Source organism: Haemaphysalis longicornis, unplaced genomic scaffold (assembly GCF_048455015.1).
Source record: "Haemaphysalis longicornis isolate Haplotype H1 unplaced genomic scaffold, Haemaphysalis longicornis Haplotype H1 scaffold_10, whole genome shotgun sequence".
NCBI classification, from domain to species: Eukaryota; Metazoa; Arthropoda; class Arachnida; order Ixodida; family Ixodidae; genus Haemaphysalis; species Haemaphysalis longicornis.
The window spans coordinates 75,267,749-75,290,184 of NW_027526204.1; the positions used below are offsets into that span (position 1 = coordinate 75,267,749).

At 47.8% G+C, this 22,436-nt stretch overlaps 1 protein-coding gene across 2 annotated transcripts in view; it reads left to right on the forward strand.

Annotated features, from left to right (window-relative positions):
* Src64b (Tyrosine-protein kinase Src64B) overlaps positions 1-14,507 on the forward strand; it is a 35,814-nt gene extending 21,307 nt beyond the window's left edge. For both annotated transcript variants that reach the window (XM_077689930.1, XM_077689931.1), the window contains 7 exons: positions 722-825; positions 1,408-1,557; positions 4,799-4,963; positions 6,066-6,328; positions 7,583-7,736; positions 7,852-7,983; positions 8,864-14,507. In XM_077689930.1, the coding sequence (XP_077546056.1) occupies positions 722-825; positions 1,408-1,557; positions 4,799-4,963; positions 6,066-6,328; positions 7,583-7,736; positions 7,852-7,983; positions 8,864-9,078 (1,183 nt within the window). In that variant the 3' untranslated portion in view covers positions 9,079-14,507. The remainder of the gene's footprint in view (positions 1-721; positions 826-1,407; positions 1,558-4,798; positions 4,964-6,065; positions 6,329-7,582; positions 7,737-7,851; positions 7,984-8,863) is intronic.
* The last annotated feature ends 7,929 nt before the right edge of the window (positions 14,508-22,436 follow it).

The following is a 22,436-nucleotide window of genomic DNA, read 5'->3' on the forward strand; positions in this document are numbered from 1 at the left end:
ACACAAAAAAGCTAACGGTATCCCTGTGGTGCTGTTGTTAGTGAGCAGCACTTTGGCGGCCGCTACTGTGGTTTGGCGTCCTCGCCAGCCTTGTTACCGAGCGAACGATGGCAACATCGAAAACTGAAAGAAAACGGGGGAGGAGAGAGTCGTGAAATTGTGAGGAGGAAGGCGGTTTACTTAGGTGGTGCAAAACGCTCCTCCGAAAGTGTGAGGGGGAGGGCAGCTGCTGAGCCAGTGTTAGACATGTATGTGAAAACCGCCCTCTACGTCTAGTGGCGCCCGAGAAAGGAAAAGGTTAATGCATGAAAGCAGGCGTCTTGTTTTCAAGTCCACAAAAAGCACAGAAGCCGAGCACGCGCTGTGTGCTGCACATTCGGTCTTTCGGGCTCTTCGTCGTCGTCCTTGTTGCGTGCCTCATCTGAACCAAGTGGCATTTGTGCAGGACGTTGAAACATGATTAATAACCGCATGCTCAGTGGCGCTAATGCACTGCGAGATAGCAGCGGAGTAGTGCGCACCGCCGTGTGTTCGCTGATCGCGCTATCACTTCTTTAGACACTGCAGCTATGCGCCTTGACCGAGAAGACTGCAGTTCGTGCTGCACACAAATAACTCGTTAAGGAGTACTATAATGGTCTCTGGTTTCTCTCGGCATCGTGGTTTGATGGATTCACTTGTTCTTTTGCCCTTCTCCTCCCGCCATTCTCCTCTTTCGCAGCTGGTTCTTTGGCAAGGTGTCGCGCAAGGATGCTGAGAAGATGCTCATGCTTGCCTCCAACCCCCGAGGCACATTCCTCATTCGCAACAGCGAGCAGACCACAGGTAAGCACTCCAACTCTATCATAAGGACACCGTAAGGACTCCAACTCTATCATAAGGAACTATCATAAGGACTCCATAAGGACTCCAACTCTATCATGAGTGAATCTGGTTTTTGGGGTGTGGTGCTTTTTGGCAACTTTTCAAACTTTTGTCTGGGGCTGCACAGTGCATTTCTTGCCACTTTTATGCGTAAGGCCAAAGCTTGCTTTAACGTTTTTTATTTGTTTGTTTGTTTGTTTGTTTGTTTGTTTTGCTTCGTGTATTATGCGTCAAAAATTGCTGTACTTGGCGTGGGGAAAGCAAGTTTTTTCAGCGGCTGGCTGTAAAGCTGTTCAGGCGGCGACCCCGCTAATGTGGGGAACTTGAACTGATTAAAGGTGTCTGCTTTAGTTTGTGATTGAGCTCTTCACCACGAAACATGCACGGGTGCTGTTGACATTGCCGGCAGTCCAAGAAAGGTGATCAAGGCCAGTGAAGGCCTGTATTAATCAAATGAACTTCCAGGGCTGTCCACTTTCCCGCTGTAAACGGAGCTTCCGGCAACCTTTTACTCCCCCCCCCCCCGTTTCTTTAAATGTGCAGGGGCGTTCTCACTGTCCATCCGCGACTTTGAGCCGGTCAAGGGGGAGCACGTGAAGCACTACAAGGTGAAGACCATGGACAACGGCGGATTCTTCGTCACCACCAAGCGCACCTTTGCCAGTCTCCAGGAGCTCATCTCCTACTACATGGGTGCGTTGATAGGGGGGATTAGAATAGAATAGAATAGAATATGCTTTTTATTCCAAGAAAAGATACATAACAAAACTTTGAATGACGCATCTGGGTCCTTAGCCGACAAGGCTAGTGCGGACCCATTACAAAATGGTGTTGGTACATAATCCCTTCAGGATAGCTCAGATAACAAACAATAATTGTTTGATAGCTCAGATAACAAACAATTACTGTGGCGACAGTCCGCATCATTATCATGACACCGTGCAAGGGGGGTGGCAACCTGCTTAATTGAACTGACACTACATGGATGCCTGGTTGTCAGAGTTATCGTAATAATACAAAATACATTGAAACCTCGTTACAAGAGACCACTCAAGGGACCCGGGAAACATGTCTCTTGTAACCAATAATTAAAAAAATACAGTATGGAGTCGAACATGAGCACTTTGTTATAAATCAGTATCAAAGCGTATTCAGACAGGTCGATGAGAAAATTATCACTATGGCTTAAGGAAGTCATTCGTAGTAGTTTTAGGGACTGCAGGTTGTATTGGCTTCCTTCACAACTTTTGTAGGTAAAAGCACTTCACTTTGCAAGCGTTCCTGTTCTCGCAATGCCGTTAAAGGGCTCTTAGACAATTGTCAGCCTTAACTGCCGACACTTTATGTCCCACAATACCCTCGTCATCCTACTCCTCTGGTTCATCCTCGAGGGCACATTTTACTTGAGTGACAATCACATGATCTGTAGGCTCCTCGAGCCCACAAAGTCCACATCTGCAAACACAAACTTTTCAAAGGTTTTTGGAACCTCTGCGGTCTCTTGGATGAACACCCAAGCTCCTTCATATAAGGCCTCCATTTCATCTTGTCTCTTCTAAATAGTGAAGAATTTACTCCAGGGACCCAAAAAAGTTGCCCTTAGTAGAGTGTCTCTTGTCACCATGTCTCTTGTATGCAATGTTGCTAACATGCTGAACCTAGGAAAACCAACCAAACCATTTTCAAATGTCTCTCATAACCAAGTGTCCCTTGTAACAGTGTCTCTTGTAATGAGATCATGCTGTACTTGCAGTATTGTAATAACCTGAGTTATTGATGTGTGATACCAAATAATCTTACAACACCAGTGGCATGCATTTTTTTGTAATAACCTGGAGTTGATAATGCATGAGTTACATTATTATAACAGTGAGAGCATGAACTTGACGGCTGGCCCCTATTTTTGTTGCTGTTGCAAAACTGCACACTCAGCATCAGTTACTTTCATAGTGCTGAGTTTCCGTTGTTGCAATAATAAGAAAGCTATTTATTCTTTACTCAAAATATACCTGCAGTGCCCAAAGGCATTAGTATAGCAGGAAGGTTACAGGTTTGAAAGAAAAAAAAAATTCATTCACCGAGGTCACTTGTACATTTGAGAGCTGGTTGTACTCATGTACAGTCAAAACCCGCGATAACGAAATCCCGCTGGTACGAAATTCCCGCGGCAACGAAATATTTTCGCATCCCCGGCGAACGTCCATAGACGCCCATGTATTTTATATCTCGCAGCAACGAAACGTTTTCGGAAACTGATCCCGCGTTAACGAAATTCGGTGCAAGTTTGGTCGGCATTTTACCGACCCGTTGGAGGGTAACTGTATCCAAAAAGTGCTCAAGTGCATTTTTTTTGGACTCAAAGTGCGTAAACTTCAGCCACAGCACGTTTGCATGGCCGCCGCCATATTTGTTTACAAAAGACCGCGCAGCCGGCGGCCATGGAGGCAGCCTCGCAGCTGCACCACCAGGGGGCGACACATGGTGACTCAAGTCGCGGCTTTGGCTTGGGCTACGCTAGCCCGCTACCGCTGAGCAGAGCGCGTGCGTTTGTTGTTTGTGTGTGGCGATTGGCATGTTTGCTCTCAGTAAGATGCCTTCGCCAGCTCAAAAGTGGAGGTTTTTATCGCTATGAGATAGGGCAGCCATCATCGCCCAAGTCAGTGGCCCAAGGGAGGATAGCGCCGACGAGTTTGGAAACGCCTGCAACTAGCTCAACCATTTTGAAAAGCAAGGATCCCACCAGTTTTCAATGGCGCACGTGCGCAAAACAAAACAGTTACAGCTGTGACCTTTCTGGACGTCTAGAAAGCGGTGCTCACTAAGTTTTGTAAACAGTATTGGCGCAACGAGGTGCCACTCTGTCTGGCAAAGTTCGTAAACAGAAGCTGGACTCCACTTGCATGATCGGACGTACTCGGTGCCGAGGGCCACGGCGGAAAACGTGCAGAGAAGGTGAACCCACGGAATGTTTTGGATGCGTTTGACACGATCTCGTTCTCGGGCGCGCACGACGACTAGCAATGAACCACTTGTACAGCGATAGCTGAACTGTGACGTTTTCTGCAAGGTAAGGCTCACGAAGTAATATAACCGACTTTAGGAAATAAATTTTTGGTTTGTGGCCAATTTTCCGGTCGTTTATGTTTCATTCTCGCGGCAACGAAATTCCCGCAAAAGCGAATTTTCTTGCTTTCCCCGGCGGTTTCGTTATTGCGGGTTTCGACTGTATTGATTTAACAAAAAATGAATTGGCAAAGATTCCAGTACTGGGACAGTATTCGTTAATTTCAAAGGCATGATCATTTTGATGTGACACATAATACGGTGTCTGCAAGTAAGTATTTTGGTTAATTCCAGTTTTATTGTTATGTTTTAATTGTTATAAAAGTTTTAATGGCAATTTTCTGCAACACGATAAAAGCAGCTTGATGCATTGGTGCAACTGTAGCTCATTTGATGCTTGCTGCTCACTTTTGCTCATGCCAAGCATTGTACACGGGCTCCTGCACCTTCATCTTAGCGTGCTTTATGCACGGGCACAAAAGCCTGATAAATTTTTCCGGTTGGTGCTGCAGCCTAGATCCACTCTCGGGGCATTCTGTCCCTGAAACGGAACTGTTTTCATGGCTCTGCACTGTGACTCGTCCGAGTGTTTGATGCAGGAAAGGGCTCAAAGTTTTCGAAAATCACTTTTTAGCTGTCGTTAGTCTCACTGCATTTTGGGCTGCATAGCTGTACAATTTACGCTAACAGTCAGTTCTTTGATACCAAGTTTTTTGATGGCAAGTCTTTGAATGGCGCGTACACTGGATGCTCTTTCATCTAAGTCTGGATCAGATACGTCACCTATGGCTCGGTTGTCAAAATAGTACGGTGTTAGCCCCTCCTCTCCTTCCCAAAATAAATCCTGCAATTGTACTATTCTCTCTTGTAGAAGGTGCAAACGGCTTGTGCCACAAGCTGACCATAGCGTGCCCCAAGCCCAAGCCCGTGGTCTGGGACCTGTCGCCGGAGACCCGGGACGAGTGGGAGATCCCCCGCAACTCGGTGCAACTTCTCCGCAAGTTGGGAAGCGGGAACTTTGGCGAGGTCTGGTACGGTGAGTGTCCCTCCGTCTCTTAGGAGCCTGTTGTTGGGCTTGCAGTCTGGTGTGCACTTTTTCTGGCCTCGTTTGACAACTTCGTTGGTTTACATTCCCTGAAAGAGGTGCGAATGCGGCTCTGTTGACAGCTACGGCCTACAAGGATGGCGGTTACACTGACAGGGAGATTCGACGTTATTGAAAGAGCGCTCAATGTCTTCGGCGCTGGCCACGCTTACATTGTCGGGCGCCTTGTGTTGTTACAAAAGCAGTTTTCTATGTCTGTGATAGGGAAAGCTGATGAAGAAATATGGGAAACTGATGGGGGGGGGGGGTGCTACGAGTGGTGGAACAAAGTCGCTTTGAGGCGAAACTGTCTTAACGTTTTTGTCAGCTCTAAATAGTAGGCTGGGCTTGGTAAACGCGAGCGTTAACTGAAAGTAAAAATTTGCAGTGTATAAAAGAGTTTCACGTTTAAAGCACAGGCAGACAATACACAAGAAGAGGACGACACGAGCATTTGTGTATCGTCTGCGCTTTAAACATGAATCAGATCCAACTAGCTCAACTTTCCGTTCTACTAAAAGAGTTAGCCACAAAAAATTTTAAGTTTCCAAGTGCGGCAAATTGAGTAGTAGCACATGATTTTTTATTTAAATGTAGAATTAGGCCTGACTGCGTTTGTGCCTGCATTGATGTTGTGGTGCTGGTGTAACACTGGTGTAACACTTGTGTTACATTAATGGACACTGGCACAATACCTGTGTAGTGCTGGTCCCATGTGTGTGCTGTGTGGAAGGTCAGCAAGGAGAGGTGGCCATCGAGGTGCTGAATCTCTTATTGCCGTCCTCTCGATGAATGGGGAAGTGCTTGCTGCAGCAGAAGTGTAACACTATTGCAGCACCAGTGAAATGCTGGTGTAACACTGGTGTAATCCCCCTTTCCTCGTCAACATGCATTGCGCAGGTGTGTGGAAAGGCGGCACAGAGCTGGCCATCACAATTTTAAATCTCGAAACTTTCGTCTGGTCGATCAATTTAGAAGTGCCTGGTGTAGCACCGGCGCAACACTGGTGCCACATCCGTGTAACCCCCTTCTCATATCATGCAACATTGTGCAGGCGTGTGGAAGAGCGGCACGGAGGTGGCCATCAAGACGCTGAAGCCCGGCACGATGGACCCGGCGGCGTTCCTGCAGGAGGCGGCCATCATGAAGAAGTTCCGGCACGAGAAGCTGGTGTCGCTGTACGCGGTGTGCTCCAAGGAGGAGCCCATCTACATTGTCACCGAGTACATGTCCCATGGGTCGCTGCTCGAGCACCTGCGAAGCAGCCGCGAGGGCCGCGCGATCAAGCTGCCCACACTCATCGACATGTCCGCACAGGTCAGTGCTAGTGCGGGCTTTGGGTTTCGCTTCTGTACGATGCCGGGGCCTTCAGATGAATTGCTTGGGATTGGGTGAGTTGGTTCGTGTCGAGCGCAAATTTCAGCTTGAATGAAAAAGCAATGGGTGGTAGAAAAGAAGACATCGTTGTGTCCCTGTTTTCTTTTCCACTGTCTATATTTGTCTTTTCTTTTTTTAAGATGAAATTTGCAGTCTTCAGATGGGGCTGTGAGGGACAGATGTGGGAGGAGTGTATTCTGTTTTGGGTTTTCATTGAATAAAGGGGCCGAGTGGGGATGCGACATTGCCGGTTAACATGATACACAAATTAACCATGGTTTTACCGGCAGAGGGCAAACTCAGGTGGCTGATGTCCTAGTTCAAATCAAGAGAAAGGAGGGCAGTAGGGCTGGGCATGTAATATGGTGAACTGACCACCATTAGAGTACCAGGATAGCAGAGTGGCTACTGGGAAATAGGAAAAGAATGGGAAGTCTACTGGCGTGATGGAGGGACGAGATTAAGTTTGGTGCCAAAGAATGGATTTGGACAGCGCAGAGTAGGAGCAGTAGGAAGTCAATGGCAGACGCTTTTATTATTCTGCGGCGTGCATAAAACGTGATGAAGATGATTATAATGGTGATTATGACAAGTTACTGTTTAAAGATTACGACAGGGTAATGTCTAAATACATTTGGGCTTGCCAGACCTAATTTAGAGAAATTCCTTCTTGTCTTTCCCTCAGTTCACTTCTTTTTGGAAGAAAGAAAACATTTTGGCCGAGGACTGCCAGGGTGAATGATAAAAGGGACTGTGTAATCGCTCCAGAGTGTCACCTTGGTGCAAGAGACGCTGCGGCTCAGGGATAGAGGAGGGCATAGGATGACGGCTGGAACATACATCCTCATTCAGCGTAGCTCTTGCACCTTTTGCAGTAGCGCGCCACTATTTTCCGGTCCGGCATGCTGCTTCTGCTCTCTTGCATCCACTATTTTTGTGGGGGTTTTTCGTCCATAGTTGCCATTATTCGTGCCAGCACTTCCATTTTCAGTGCATTGTCGAAACCGATGGGGCAATGGGGATGGGCAAAGTTTGAACTGGCCACTGTGTTTGTGGTCATCAAAGCTTCCTATGTGAATCCACCTGAACTGATGTTGGTGTGCAAACAGTTATGGCTCTCTTCTGGCAACACTAGCACTTGGTGATGCATCCCGTTCGTGCCACCTGAGGATTCACCTTGCGGGGTTGTCGCAGATTGCCAGCGGCATGGCCTACCTGGAGAGCAAGCAGCTGATCCACCGCGACCTGGCCGCTCGCAACATTCTCGTCGGCGAGAACAACGTGGTCAAGGTTGCGGACTTTGGCCTGGCCAGGATTATCGAAGACTCCGAGTACACCGCAAGGCAAGGTGAGCACCTTGAAGGCGGCCACATCGAACCACATGCAGTGTCTACTTGGTGCTTAGTGGGTCGAGAGTGCTAGTTGCGTGGAGTATTGCTAAGAGGTGCCTCTTGTATGTGCAGGTGCCAAGTTCCCCATCAAGTGGACGGCCCCTGAGGCAGCCCTGTACGGCAAGTTCTCCATCAAGTCCGACGTGTGGTCCTACGGCATCTTGCTTTACGAACTCATCACCCACGGGCAGATACCCTACCCGGGTACGTCCCCCTTTCTTGCAACTCTGGCTGGTGGAGGGTGGAGCCGTTCAATCAAGTGTACCCTGTTCAAAGCATTTCCTCATGTAGAGATGGCATGAGTTCATGCTTATTGCAACTCTCGTTTTGGCAAGTACTTAAGGACTCTAGTGGAAGCCTACCTCTGTTTGCAGGAACAGTTCTGGTCTTCCCTTGATGTTCATGCTCCTTCTGTCCTTTGGTGGTATCCAAAGGTTGTACTCTATACTCGGGGAAAACTTAAGAACGGCAACGGAAGTTGCTCCCGCGCCAAATTACCGTAGCCGGCTGTTACTCTGCGTGGCGCAAAAACTGCCTTACTGCGAGTATTTTGAACAAGACCCGAGGTGTTTTCGTGATTTCTCACGCTTAATCTTCTTTTTAATTCCTACAGCAACTGCAAGTAATTTAGGTATGACAAAGAAGACAATTTTATGCATTAAGCACAGTCTATTTTCAAAATGCTTGCATTGACATACGGGTCCGACGCTTCAGCGGAGTGATACGCTAGCTGAACTATTGCCGTCCGTAACTTGTACCCGAATATAGTGCCTCTGCTGTTCACGCCCTACAGTCGGGGCAGCCTTCTCTCCTTTGGGAGCACCCAAGAGTTGCACTCTAGCCCCTCTGCTGTTCGCACCCCATTGTCGGGGCATCCTTCTCCCCTTTGGGAGTACCCAAGGGCTTCACTCTAGCCCGTCTGCTATTTGTACCCCACTACACTAGTCGCGGCAGTCCTTTGGGAGTACCAAAGGGTTGCGCTCTAGTCCTTGTGCTGTTTGCGCCCCACTAGATAAGGGCAGCCTTTTTCTGTAACTTAATCGTGTTGAACCAATTGCGGCGCTTCGTTTCTTTGTGCTCGCAGCGATGCCCAACCGTCAGGTGATCGAGTACGTGGACCGGGGTTACCGGATGCCCAAGCCGACCAACTGCGAGTGCCCGGACTCTGTCTACAGCATCATGCTCAACTGCTGGGATGCCGACCCCGAGAAGCGGCCCACCTTCGAGTTCCTGTTTGGCTTCTTCGACGACTACTTCGTCTCCACCGAGCCCAGCTACAGGGATGCAGACGACTTCTGAGCAGAAGCGCATGTCCACCGCAAAGACATCGAGGGAAGAGACACAGAGAGAGCCCAGTGCGTGGACGCCTGCTCAAGAGCCTTGTGCGTCTCTATCAGAATGAGGAGATTCTCGGGAGAGGAGGGGACATCTGGAGGAGGAGGCGATAGTGCGAGGGTCTTGTGGCAGCAAGATGTCGCGGAAGACGTCACCGTAAAGATGCTTGCTGGGGAGCTTGGCTCGTGCTACGCAGGCCTCGCGCGCGTTTCTCCCCACATGAGAAATGCGCCGAGAGCTGCTTGGCTGCGGGAACGTGTGAATGGTTCTGAAGGTGCGAAATTTGTTTCGCAAGGCAGCGTTGTGGGAAAACTTTTTACTCGGAGTACAACTGGAAACTAAAGGAATCGGGGTTCACTTTATCTTCGTAAAGATATCCGTGCAGGATCATAGGAGACAAGTGTCAGCTGTGAGCAATTAGTTTTCATTGTAATGTCTAGTGTCGTGCGCTAGAATTCACGCTGGTGGCGACGTGCACTCCATATTTTCTTGATTTCGTTTGGAAGGATGAAGATGTACTAGCTGTGCTTCGTAATTAATACACGACTGTCAAAATAGTTTTGCTGCTAATGTCTGAGCAGTGAAAGAAATTTGACTCTGTATTAATCAGTTCCTTCTATTGGGGGAATAACCACAATCTCTTGCGCTCCTGCTTGCCCAACTTTCTGGAAAGTTGGCCGTGCTCTGATTGATGGGGTGGCCAAGAACTAAGGGCTGCTAGTACTTGTGACGGCACTCAGCTTCGACATTGATGGCTACTTAATCTACTTGACATGGCTTATTGCTTGTTCCGATCTGGCTCAGGAGAAAACATGCTCATTGCAACTGTCGTCGGCTTCTGCAATCTTAATCCAGGCAGGGTTCGGATCAAACTAGGTGGAAGAAAAAATTGTTTTGCATTTGCCCTTTCCTGGACATACCTGTGAAAGATATGCTCAAGCTGAACATAACAAGAGGGCTTGGTTACCCTTCTGGAATGTTATAAGCATTGTCCGTGGCTATGAAGTGTGCCACTGTTTTCAATGATGGCTGGTTTTGCACAGCAAGGATTTCACCCTGTGACAACTGCGAGAAAAACAAAAGTTGGATAGTTTATTACTAAAAAGCATGCCAACATTTGTGTAGGACAGCGCCAAGCTTTACTGTCCTCAGTGAATGGTTGTGCATAATTGTACGCAAACATGTTTGTAGAAAAACGTTTCTAGATATAAAACCTTCACCCTTAAGGCACCAATCAAGGAGGGGAAGCGTCTTGTGAAAGTAGCTCAGTGTCAGTTTCTTGTTACAACTACGCTGTAGGCTATTCTTGATGTGCTGCGATGGCGCTTTTTTTTTTTTTTTGACAGAGGCACATGAGTTGATTCATTGGTTGATGGAATTCAGAGGCTCGATTATGAGACCAAATATACTTGGAATCGAAAGGCTGCAGGAAGACTCTTGCCGTTTGGGCCAGTTGCCAGCATTTCATTGCAAAGCTTAGCTTTTGTCAATTACCAGCATTGCTGCTTCGTGCCACTGGTCAAAATGGGCACGTGACCAGCAGGTAAGACGCGTGACCGCTTCTGATGCTAAACTCCACTGCCAGTTTCACATTTACGGGTGCTGGAAAACTCTTTGGAAACACTCTTTCATTTCATAATTTCGGTTTTCTTCAACTCTTCTATGGGACCTTGGCTCCGTTGATCTTGTTACTGTATCATCACGACGTTTTGACTGAGCACTTAAGATGCCGCCACAACAAACGAAACTGAACAAAAAGCCACTGAAAGCGTTGTCGCAAGATCTCTCAGGCGTTTCGAGTTGTGTTTCTCAAATGGGGATCCTTGTCACTTTGCGAGGTCCATCCTTCCACCGCTGCCTGCTCATAGCGAATTTTCGAATTTTTGAAGTGGTCCCCAGTCTGGCATTCCGGTGCGCACGAAACTGCGGTGTCCTATCTGAAAGGGATCAACCACAATCCAACTACGCATGTCCAACGTTGTTGTTTCATCCTACAAGTCTTCCTCTTGATGCCAATTCTGTGCGGGTGAACTGTAAACTGTCCATAGGTCTTGCGTGAACGGCCATAAGTTTTTCACCCTTTCCTTCCTGTGGTTGAAACGGGCTGCAAAACGATAGACTTTCATTTTAGCTCGGAAGTTAGCATTAGGTGTCATTCACTTGACTGTTCATAAACGGTTGTGGAAGATTCACAGTACCTTAGATGGCCTTCATCCGTTCGTTGAGACCAACCGTAATCTCTGAAGGCTTGGCACTTTTTATAAATGCCTTGTCTTTTTTTTTTTTTTTTTTTTGCTTTTTGGTCGTCTAACTGCCGTCACATTTGGAAGTTTTATGCTTTGCGTGATTGTCTGGAGCCTTGTACATTTGCGCTGAAATATTTGTTGCAGTCTTGGCGGATTTACAAATATGGAAAATTCACTAATTTTACAATGGCGGAGTACTTAATGTTTTGCATCTTTAATGAAATTTGCGGATCTTGTTTTTTGAAGAGCTGTTTGTAGAGTGCTTAATTTTAATTTTGCCGATTTCTATAGAAAACCTTGTGCGTGCTAAATACTTTTCTTCCCCCCTGCTGTCGTTTTATTTTCATCCTGGAATGGATGTGCGAGCAATAGGAAACATATCATACAGCTTTTTTTTTTGTAATGTTGCTAGTTTTTTCTAACATATCAAAACTGCCTTTTATGGACAGCACTGTGTAATTGCTGACGCTTAGCTGCATATATAAATATCTCCTCTAGTGTGCTTTAAGTGCCGCTACTGCAATTGAATTTCAGTTTTTGCTATTCAGTTCGAATGCAGTATCAAACTTAGTTGTCTGTCAGTCTGTCACATGGGCAAATGTGGCCCAAAAGGATGAAACGTCTGCTGTCAACTGGTAACAGGCTTGGAGTTGCTGTTTGTACGCAGTAGAAATTCATAACATCTTGCCTAACAACATGCGGGAAAATAGATGTGCACAAAAAACAGCAGTCTTACATCCGATTGCGAGGTTCTATATGTGAGATCAGAACTTCGGTACTTCAGTGTTTTTTAAAACTCAAGTATGAGTGAAATGGGCGTGTGTCAAGTGGTCACTGAGCTGCCTGCCAGCTGTTTTGGGCTATGTTAGGCGCAAACTTGACCGCTTCAGGCAATCTTGTTGCTCCTGAGCAGGCGAATTTGTCGACGGGCTGTGTTTCTTTTGTTTAGTGCACACTTGTAACCAGCGATTGCTTTGTAGATGCGGGTCGTCTTTGAATAACCGTTCTTTATTTGCTCAGGCCGCATGTGAAACCAGTACTGGTTAAAAATGGTTACCTGGCTGCTCAATTTTCCTCGTGTTTGGGGTAGGGAAAAAGAAAAAGCATCTGTGAACAAGTCCACGCTATGAATCTGATGGTCATCGATTTGTTTCTCAGGATAGACGTTACACGAATTTTTTAACCTTTTTGCTTTTCCATGAGTAGCATGGCTTTGATGTGTGTCCTCCTTTTGTCTATTTAGGTACATCAGTAGCCGCTTGATTTTCCAAGTTTTGTGTTCAGTAGGAAAGATGCACACGTGGCGAAATGTGGATCCACGAAAATTGTGCGTGATATTTTTTTCATTTTCCACGAGTGTGTGAATCCGCATTGTATCTCAGTACACAGCGGAATTGAGTCGCCATTCTCTGGCGATTTCTTGATTGCCCGTGGACTGTAGCAAATGAGCGCTAAAACGATGTTAGTTCGACGAGGCGCCCGCGATCTCGCGTGCGGTTGATACCTATTCCCAGCATACTTCTGACCTGAAAGAGCAGACTCTTTTTTGAATAACTTGAATCGCACGAGTAGTTAGAGACCTCCCGTTGCCAAGACTTCCAAGAATGAAGCAGACTTGTACCTTTGGGCTGCCTATCTAGAGATACGTAGACTTTGGCGGCGTTTCTGCTGCCGCATTCAAGTTCCGAAGTACAATGGCAGTGTAAAGGGTGTCTTCAGGGCAGGATATTTTCATACGCCATTATTTTTTTACGTCTTAGATAAACCTATTGCTGTTTTGTATAAACGTAGCCCCCACTCGCATGTTTTCATACTGGAGCGATCTGCCTCTGGTTTATCTAGCATTGATCGTACCATAACGTGCACTAGTTAGGTTGTAGGATTTACTGTAGAACCCCAATCAACCGTAGTCACTAGGCAATACTACTATGTGAAAAACTAGCGGCGTTTTAACTGGTCGCAACAAAGTTGGGAATTCTGACCTAGCGGTCCGATGTTAACACGGTCAAAAGTCAGTACTTCTAAAAGTCAATACGATGTTAATACTTACGGTCCGGCTAATTCTATGGCTGAAATGAGCATATAATAATGAGGTTTTACGGTGCAAACTCCGTTCCCATGGGGAAATATTCTAAGTGTGATTGTCAGTATCGATTTGTCACTTTATATATGTCCGTATGTGTATATATGCAGTTGCTGGTTGCATACTGCTTGGTCCATAAACGTTATTACGTCAGGATGCAATGTTTTCTTACTTTGTGTTGAGCGCTTCTACAAAATTGACAATGGTGCTGTGTTATCTCATTCAAGACTGTGATTTCTGGCGAAGTACTTTACATGTGGCAGTATTGCTGCTTTTTCATTGCCCCGATACAAATTTTTTATGTGCTGAACTGAAACGGAACGGACGTGAACTAACCTCGGTTACTTGGTAATAATACTTTTGAGTTTGTAACGTCTAATTCATTCGTGGGAGCACGTGATTTTCACTGAGTCGAACGTAACCATAACATTTTAGCATGTGGATGTGGATTTGTATGTCGACGTTTCTGCTATACGTACCCTAAAAGACGGCCCAAAGAATAGGAACGTTTAGGTTTTTGTGTTTTGGGCTTTTGAAGACATTGGACTGAGAGTCCCATTGCCGTCGTAATGCCGTGACGACCTCAGTTTTGAACTGCTTTGTCATGATGAGCCAAAAATTATTTGTGTTTGTCTGCAGACCGCCGTAGGCGTCGTCATATTTATATTTATCCCTCGCAATAATGCTACACTTGTACATAAGCTCTGCGATTGTCTCTTCAGTGCGAACTCTGCTCATCTGCTCTGAGCTTTTCCTCGCTTTTTTTTTTTTTGGCTCGGTTGCCAGCTCAAAATAGGTCTTGCGTAACCAGTGACACATGTGTTGCTTGCGACCAATCTCTTTCCGTTTCTGTTACGTGGTTTTTTATTACAACTGTTCTTTTTGGCAGAGGTGTGTCGGAGGCCCAACTGGAGCTTATTTTTTTGTTTATATATTTTTTGTACGCATTGCTGTTTTGCGGACACCGTTCTTTTTCACCTTTTCTGCCGATGACGTAACGATCTACTTATTTACGTTTAGTGATAGCAAAGTATGTGTACAATAAAGAAACTGCTTCTTTTATACATTGGTGTTGTCATGTTGTCAGCTTATGCACTCCATGCCTCTGGGCCAGTAGTGTTCGCAGCATTTAGGTAGGTTCAAGGGAGGGGGGGGGGGGGGGGCGCACGACAAAATAGCCGCACGACAAAATAAAAAAAGCGCGCCGTGTATTTTTTTCCTTTCGCTGTTTCGAAGCGATGGCTGGGGCAGTGCTTGAAGGCTCTCTGTCTTCATTCGACGAATTCCCAAAGAAGTTATCGATAATATGGCTAATCAATACCGAATCTGCTGGAATCCGTTTCATCCAGGTGGGCTCCGGGACGATGGGCGCCAGAGCTTTCACCTCGCACCTCGTCACATGTTTGAAACATTCGCATGCTTAAAATGTTCACAAATTAAGGTAGCCGGCGTACTTTATGGATGAGACGAACTATGCTGGCCTCCCAGCCTCAACATGGGCTATATATACTTCCAGTGTTGAGGTGAACGCACGCATACATGCAATATCGCTTCCCAGGTAATTACGGGCATCGAAATTGATCCAATTCTTCTTCGTCGCCTTCGACTGTTCTCTAATGACCAAGCGTGTTACGTGATCAGACACTAAAGCTTGATGCTGGGTACACAGTTTGACTACTTCAAAAAAAGCGCAGACTAAAAAATATTAACGTATGCAGGGACAAACTAGAGCAGCCTTTGTCACTTGTCTCTGCGCTGCTTTCGAAGTAGCCAAAGCGTACGTGTTCCATAATCTTGTTCTGCTTATAATTTCCGCTTCATCTTTACTGAAAGGAAAATACATGAAAATCATCGGTGGGATCTTTGTCATCGGCACCATACCTAATTTTATCACGTACTTACCTCGAGATGGTTTCCACCCAGACCCTGTGCGTAATTTTTCCGCTTCATTAGGAGCTCGAATAGACGACGTTCGTGCGTTCAACGCACAGAACACTGTCGCCAGAGCACCTCACCGTCTCTCATACTCTTCAAGAAGTGCGCAACATGCCTGGGTGGCACGGTAAAACCAGCTCCTCTCTGACACGCCACCACCACATCAAATATTCTTGCAGCCTTGGGTGAAGAAATTTTCTCGACTCGCACCACGGTCGCTTCAAGCAACGGAGGAAATAATGAAATCGGCGCACGGGGATGACACCGAGATAGCGCGAAATCGCCAAAACGGACCGGGGTATGCACGCCGCTGGCCGCGCCTGTCAAACCATCAGTCAGTTACATTCGTCGCGCGAAATCATACCGTCTTCAAGCACTGTCCTGGCCTTCGCTTCGAAACAACAACAACAAAAAAACGGCGCGCTTGCTTTCGTCGTTCGGCCTGCTTCGGGTCTGCGGTTGTAGACGTGAACAGCGCACCCGGAATTTCGCAGCGAAAACGATGCTGGCTACTCGTTACGACCAGGCATTCTCAAATACACGAATCACGCCGAGAAAAACACCGACCACACGAACGTTCTTGCCAGCACCACGCCGCAAGTAGTAGTAGTAGTAGTAGTAGTAAACTTTATTTGGTGAAAAGGGGTGAGGGAAAAGGGGGAGAGATCAAGGGTGGGATCCAAATTCCAGGACCCCAGAAGCTATTTGGCCATCCCTGGCCCTACTAAGCAGCGCAAGCTGCTGTGCAGGGTCCGGGCTGGACAGGGCTTCCTCCCAGGACTCTAATGAGGTTTGGTGGGTATTTTTGTCCCAAGTAATTGGGCAATTCCAGACTGTGTGGAATAGATCGGCCTTCTGGTGACACTGCTTACAGTCCTCATTATACTTTTCTGGGAACATAAGTGATAGTCTGGACTTATGTAAGTAGGTGTTTGTCTGTATTTTTCTAAGATTTCTCGCTTCTTCAGCAGTTAGGCTGGGGTGTGGCGTAGGCATTGATCTTCGGTGAAGCCTGTAGGATGCTAATTTGTCTGTGCCTTGACAGTAAGCAGGGAGGGCGTACGAATGTTCCGGGTCTCTGCGGTGTATGGTAGTCCTCGCAAGAGAATCGGCCGCCTCGTTACCCTCTAGCCCCTGATGGGCGGGAGTCCAGACAAGTGTGTGGTTCTGTTTTAGAATTTTTGGGAGAAGTCTTTCAGCATTCCTTGGGACGATGCCGCAGATGAAATTCCTTATGGCCCTGGTCGAGTCAGTGATAATTATTGAGTCCTTATTCTTGAATTCAGCCCATCTGATTGCTAGGATGACGGCAGCAGTTTCTGCTTCTTGAATATTTAGTTGTTTGGTAATGATGAAATCCAGCATCTTCCCTTGTTCATTGGTACCACGCCGCAAACAACGTTTCACGTCGGGAAACACGCTGCCCGCGCGGCGGAGTGCACCCTCAAATATGGCGTCGCCGCCGCCGCGCAGGTAGCGCCGCCGCGCGGTCCAAGGCTCTGTGAATACACCCTATTATGCGACATCATGCTCTGCCTTACGGCGTGTTTCATTATCTGGCTTTTGGCCTAGGATGATAAGACTGGTATCGTTTCATAATAGATCTAGCAGGTGAGGCTGTTTGTATAACAAACTCTGGCATTTATCGCCACTACTAGCACTACTACTAGCATCTCTGCACTAGCACCTCTGCAGTTCCTTATTTTGTGAGATCACGCTCTTCCTTACAGGATGTTTTCTTATTTTACTCTTGAGCCAGGATAACAAGACTGGTATAATTTCATTTGTATTGAACTTGATTTGATTGATTGTAGGGTTTAACGCGCCGACGCAGCGCAGGCGATGAGGCGCGCCGTAGGATTAATTTTAGGCAGCGTCTCCTGCCACGCGCGTGGCAGCAGCCACGCCCCCCTGGCAACGGCTGCTGCCACGCGTGACGTCATAATGACGTCATAACATTAATAATTGTCATTATTTTGTGTAGTGTAGTCCGAAATACACATTTTTTTTATTTGCAGTACAAAATAACGCACCATTGAACTGCTAAAACTTTTCTAAACAAACAATTTTTGTTCTTGCGGGAGCAGCCGGCGATGCTGCTGCTGCTGCCAGCTGCCGTATATGGCCGTATTGCGCACATGGAGTCGCGTATCCAAAAGCGTGACGAAGCTCCGATTTTCTCGGGCCGACAACGTAGATAAACCGGAGTTCATATTGTTAGAAGCACTATCTGAAAACGTGAGAAAGTTGCTTGTGATTATGTATTGCGTGGGGACCCAGCCAGCCTTTCCAGACCGCAGCAAAATAGCCGCTCTCGAGTAATGTTGACCTGTGACCGCTTGGTTATGCTTGGTGTACGCCGATGGTACCTGCGTACAGTTTCAGCGTACGTGAGACGACATCGCACAGCCGACTGGCCTCGTTCGAACAAGCTACGTTCCACACAAGAAAAGACACCGTCCGAGCGTAATTCTGTGAACCTTCCGACGCATGTCGGCGCGGCGGCATCTGCTATCAACAGTTTGCACCACGGCAAGTCCAGAATGCTTAAATGGGTGACCTGAAATCGCGGTGTGTGTTCTCGAAATGAAGACAACTTAGCAGCGCCAAAAGATAATCAGAATGTACAGTGCCGAGGACGAAGGGTAGTGGCGGCAACCGTTTAGTCAAGGGTAGTGGCGGCAATAAAGTCAATGGGAGTCCCATGACTTCTGTAAAGTGCACGCGGAATAATAAAAAAAAACCTGCTTTAATGTGCTTCAGTGTGTGCCAAATCCATTTCGCAAAATACGATTGAAAAGCTCAGTGGCTACGTTGGCCCAGTGGCTAATGCACTGTGCTGCTCATCCCTAGAACGCGGGTTCGATTCCCTGCCGCGGCAGCCGCTTTTCTGGTGAAGGCGAAAAGCGAAAACTACTGTGTGAACGAGATTTCGGTGCACGTTAAAGATTCCCCAGGGGCCAGGTGGTCAAAATTAATCCGGAGCCCTCCACTACGGCGCGCCTCATCGCCTGCGTTGCGTCAGCGTGTTAAACCCCACAATGAATCAATCAATCAACCAATCAATCAATCAAAATCTCGTGCTTAATTTGGTCTTCGGCAAGGGCAAAACTGGGCATGTTGTTTAAACCAGAAAACGTGCATTTGCACTACATATAAAGATTGAAATATCCTGATGGATATGATTCTTGCAGTACTGCTTAACCATTCGAACCGCTACTACATTATTATTTATTAATCATTAATGAATAAGCATTCATTAATCCTAGCGCCACGCCGCTAAAAGAAACAAGCGTCAAATAATCGCGCTTTCGCGTGTCCCGCACTTCCAGCGTGAAATCACGGCTAATAGTAACCTTATAACGCGGAATCTCTTGCCATGGCGCGCAACATGAGGTAATTTTAATGTTAAGGGGGCGGTCTATAGCCTTAGCTATACCGAATAAACGTTTATTGAAATAAAATCAGGGGTGGTGCCTTTAGCATAGCGCTGCGCGTTTTCCCGCATCGACAGCTCTGTTGACCACCGTAAGATATACACAGGCGAACTCGCTGCTTGAACCATATCTTACGTCAAAACCTTACGCGTAAGGCAAAATTCAGTCTGCCGTCAAATATCGTAATCGATATACTAGCTTACCATCGTTTTCTTTCTTGTAAAGCCAAAAAAACGCGACCGCAATTCAGCGTCCCTGCCGGCGCAGCGCCTTTTCTACCCACGGCAATATGGCCGCCGACCGGTTCGTCCGGCTTCACCTCGCCGCGTTGTCCGCTATGGGCGGCCTCCACTCCAGAAGTTTTATACAACCTCCTTGAGTGCCACCCGTTCGAGCAGTTTGCAGCCGCAGGATGTGAGGGCCACAGGCCGGTACGCCGTGACTGCCACAAGGCCCTTGCCTGGCTTTGGAATGGGCCGCAAGATGGCTAGCAGCCACACTGGTGGCAGCCAGCCCGTGTCCGATATGACGTTGTAGGCGGCCAGGAGCCGGCCGAACCCCACCTCATCCAGATTGCGCATCATCTGGTAGGTGAGGCCGTCCGCCCCCGGCGCCGACTTACATTTGCAGCTGCGGAGGGCACTGCGGAGGTAAAGAACGTACCTCCCCCGTCCCAGTAACAGTAGCAGCGGGCCCCGGTTCCGCCTGGTGTGGCGTCAGGAAGTGTGCAGCGAAGAGGTTGGCCAACTCCGCAAAGCTGGTCTGCTTGCGGATGACCATTGCAGCCAGGGGGTTGCGGTTTCTCTGGGACTTCAGGATGGCATTGAAGATGCCCCAGGGGCGGCGGCAGCGTGGGTCGGCCTCCGAGCTAACGCATAGCTCGGCCCAGCGCTGCCAGCTCAGGGGGTTGGCGTGACGGCGGCAAGCTGCATCCACTCGCCGGTACGCCGTCCAGTCCGCCCGCTCCCCCGAGCGCTGGGCCTTCCTCTCCGCATGGTTGCGCACCGCCCGCAGCTGCAGCAGCTTCAGGTCCGGCGTGGTGGCCGCCTCGGCTACTGTGCAGCTCTGCGTGGCTTGCCTGACGCGGCAAACGAGGCCCCGGAACAGCTCGGCTCCTCCCCCAGGTCCTGCTCGGCAAGGCGGCGGAACCGGTCCCAGTGGGTGGCGTGGTGCAGTGCGGCTCGCTTGGCTGTCCTGTCGGGTGGTGCGATGTGCAGCGGGTAATGGTCGGACGTCTGTTAACCAAACGCTCATCCCCGTTACGTACGTTTTTCATTTTCTATATATATATATATATATATATATATATATATATATATATATATATATATATATATATATATATATATATATATATATATATATATATATATATATATATATATATATATGAGAGGCGGTGCTGTCTATTCAATCTAAAAAAAAAAACAAATTTAGAGAAATTCATTTTTTAACATGAAAGGTCCGTATTCAGTTTTTTTTGCGAAGTGTCTAGAGTTACGTCCGACGGAACTTTAAGCCAGTTTCTAGAGTTACGTCTGACGGAACCCAGAATTGAAAGCTAGAGTTACGTCCGACGGAACTTTAAGCCAGTTTCTAGGGTTACGTCCGACGGAACACAGGATTGAAAACTAGAGGTACGTCTGACGGAACTTTAGGCCAATGTTTTGAGTTACGTCCGGCGTTACGTAAAGCACAGAAAAAATTGGCCGCGTATCTGCTCCTTTTGGTTGCAAATGCCGTCAAAAGACGATAGTCTTTATCGGCTTTTGCGAAGTAAATGCCTTCCTTCGCTTTCCCGCTCACCTCTCATGTTATTCCTCTTGCGTCGCGCTCCTCCCAAGGTATAGAGGCCAAAGGTTTGCTTAAATCATTTTAAATTTCCCGCGTCCCACTGCTCCAAACCGGGTGTCTCGATGCGAACGCTGCCGTACGGCGAAGACGCGCGTTAATCGAGGCGCCCTACTTCAACGTTTATAGAACCGCGTTTCCCTACTCCACGTGCGTTGCAAGCAGAACGTGGAACCTATCTAGTGGAACCTTGCGTAACTGTTGCCGGTTGATTTCTTAAAATGGCGCCAGAAGCTACAGTGGCGCGGGCGACAGTAGGCGACGGCGGAGTGAATTCTTTTTTTGCAGTTGATGAAGTATTTAATTTCGCAAAAGTCAAGCATGTTTGATTTTTTTATAAAGGAACACTGCAAATATCACTTCTTTAGTGATTTGTTGTCTCATATTTGCGTAATGTCTTGTTCTTCTTCAACAATGTTGACAAGTATGAACATTACACCGGACATAGACGGGTAGATTAGCTGTGACTATATAAGACTATTGCGCAGGCAATTGTTTTGCTTTGGCCGGGTGGCTTAATCGAGTCACAGACAGACAGACGGACAGACAGACAGACATTCAAAATGTTTTGAAACGTGTAAAAGCAATGGTTGTTCCGCCGGGTGTTAAAACGTTTTTAGATGCAGAGCATCTGATTCACTCGCCTTGTCCCTCCGGCGTCGTCGTCGTTGTTGTCGGCGTTGTCCACCCCTCTGCCATTCTCCTCGCTGCGCGAGCTGCGCTCTCCGCCGCTCACCCCCTCTCCTCTCCGATAACGAACACTCTCTCGCGAGGGGCATTGGATTGGATTTGATTGGATTGGATTGGATTGGATTGAATTGGATTGGCTTGGCTTGGCTTGGATTCGGTTGGATTGGATTTGGATTGGATTAAAGTTGATTGTGTTGGATTGTGTTGCGTCATAGCCGCGGCAGACGCGCTGGGGCCGACGCATGTGCAGTGCTCTATCTTCCGCGGTTTCCTCTCCTTCGGGCGCGCTGCGCATATAACCGGTGTGCCGTTCTCCGGCGAAGCAACATCCACGCTTGGCTCAAACACCTAGAGTCCACGCCGCTTTACAAGTACGCCAACGTCGTCATCGACTGGGACCAACTTACGCAGTCCCCTCAACGTTATGCGCGCTATAAAACGCGTTCCCTTCGCCGCTCCGCCTATGCGTCGCATCTACACAGGGGTTCCCGCGAGGGGAGGTGAGAGTTTTTAAGAGCGAATGCTCTTTATAAGCGACCCCAAACCATCCACCGCCGGCGGCGGCGTCGGCGTCCGCAGTGCTCCTCTATATTTAAGAAAGAAACAGCATCCGGCGCCAGGTTTCGATCCGAGGACTTTGCGGGCCGCAGCCCGACGCTCTACCGAATAAGCCACGGACGCGACGCTGATATCGGTGTCAGAACGCGCCTTATATCTTTAACGCACTCAAACTACGTCGTCAGCGGCGTGCGTTGGCGACTCAGCGGCGTTATAGCGGCTTGATAACTGCGTGGTGTACACGTGATACTACAAACCCGATGGAAGAGATGGAAGAGAAGGCGGCGAGGCGGTGGGCTGCGGGGGCCGAGCGCAAGCGCCGCAAGCGGGCCGACAACCGTGCATTCGCACTTTCACATTCTCCCCCTCGGGGAAATGCGGGGGAATTTTTTTCTTTAAGCTTCATGTTGGTGTGCTCCCGGTTAAAACGTGGATGCTTGAGAAGAGTTTGTTCGTGCCCTGGGGAGCAGACTGCTGGCTATGCAAGAAGCCGGAAACTGTTGAACATGTATTTTTGGACTG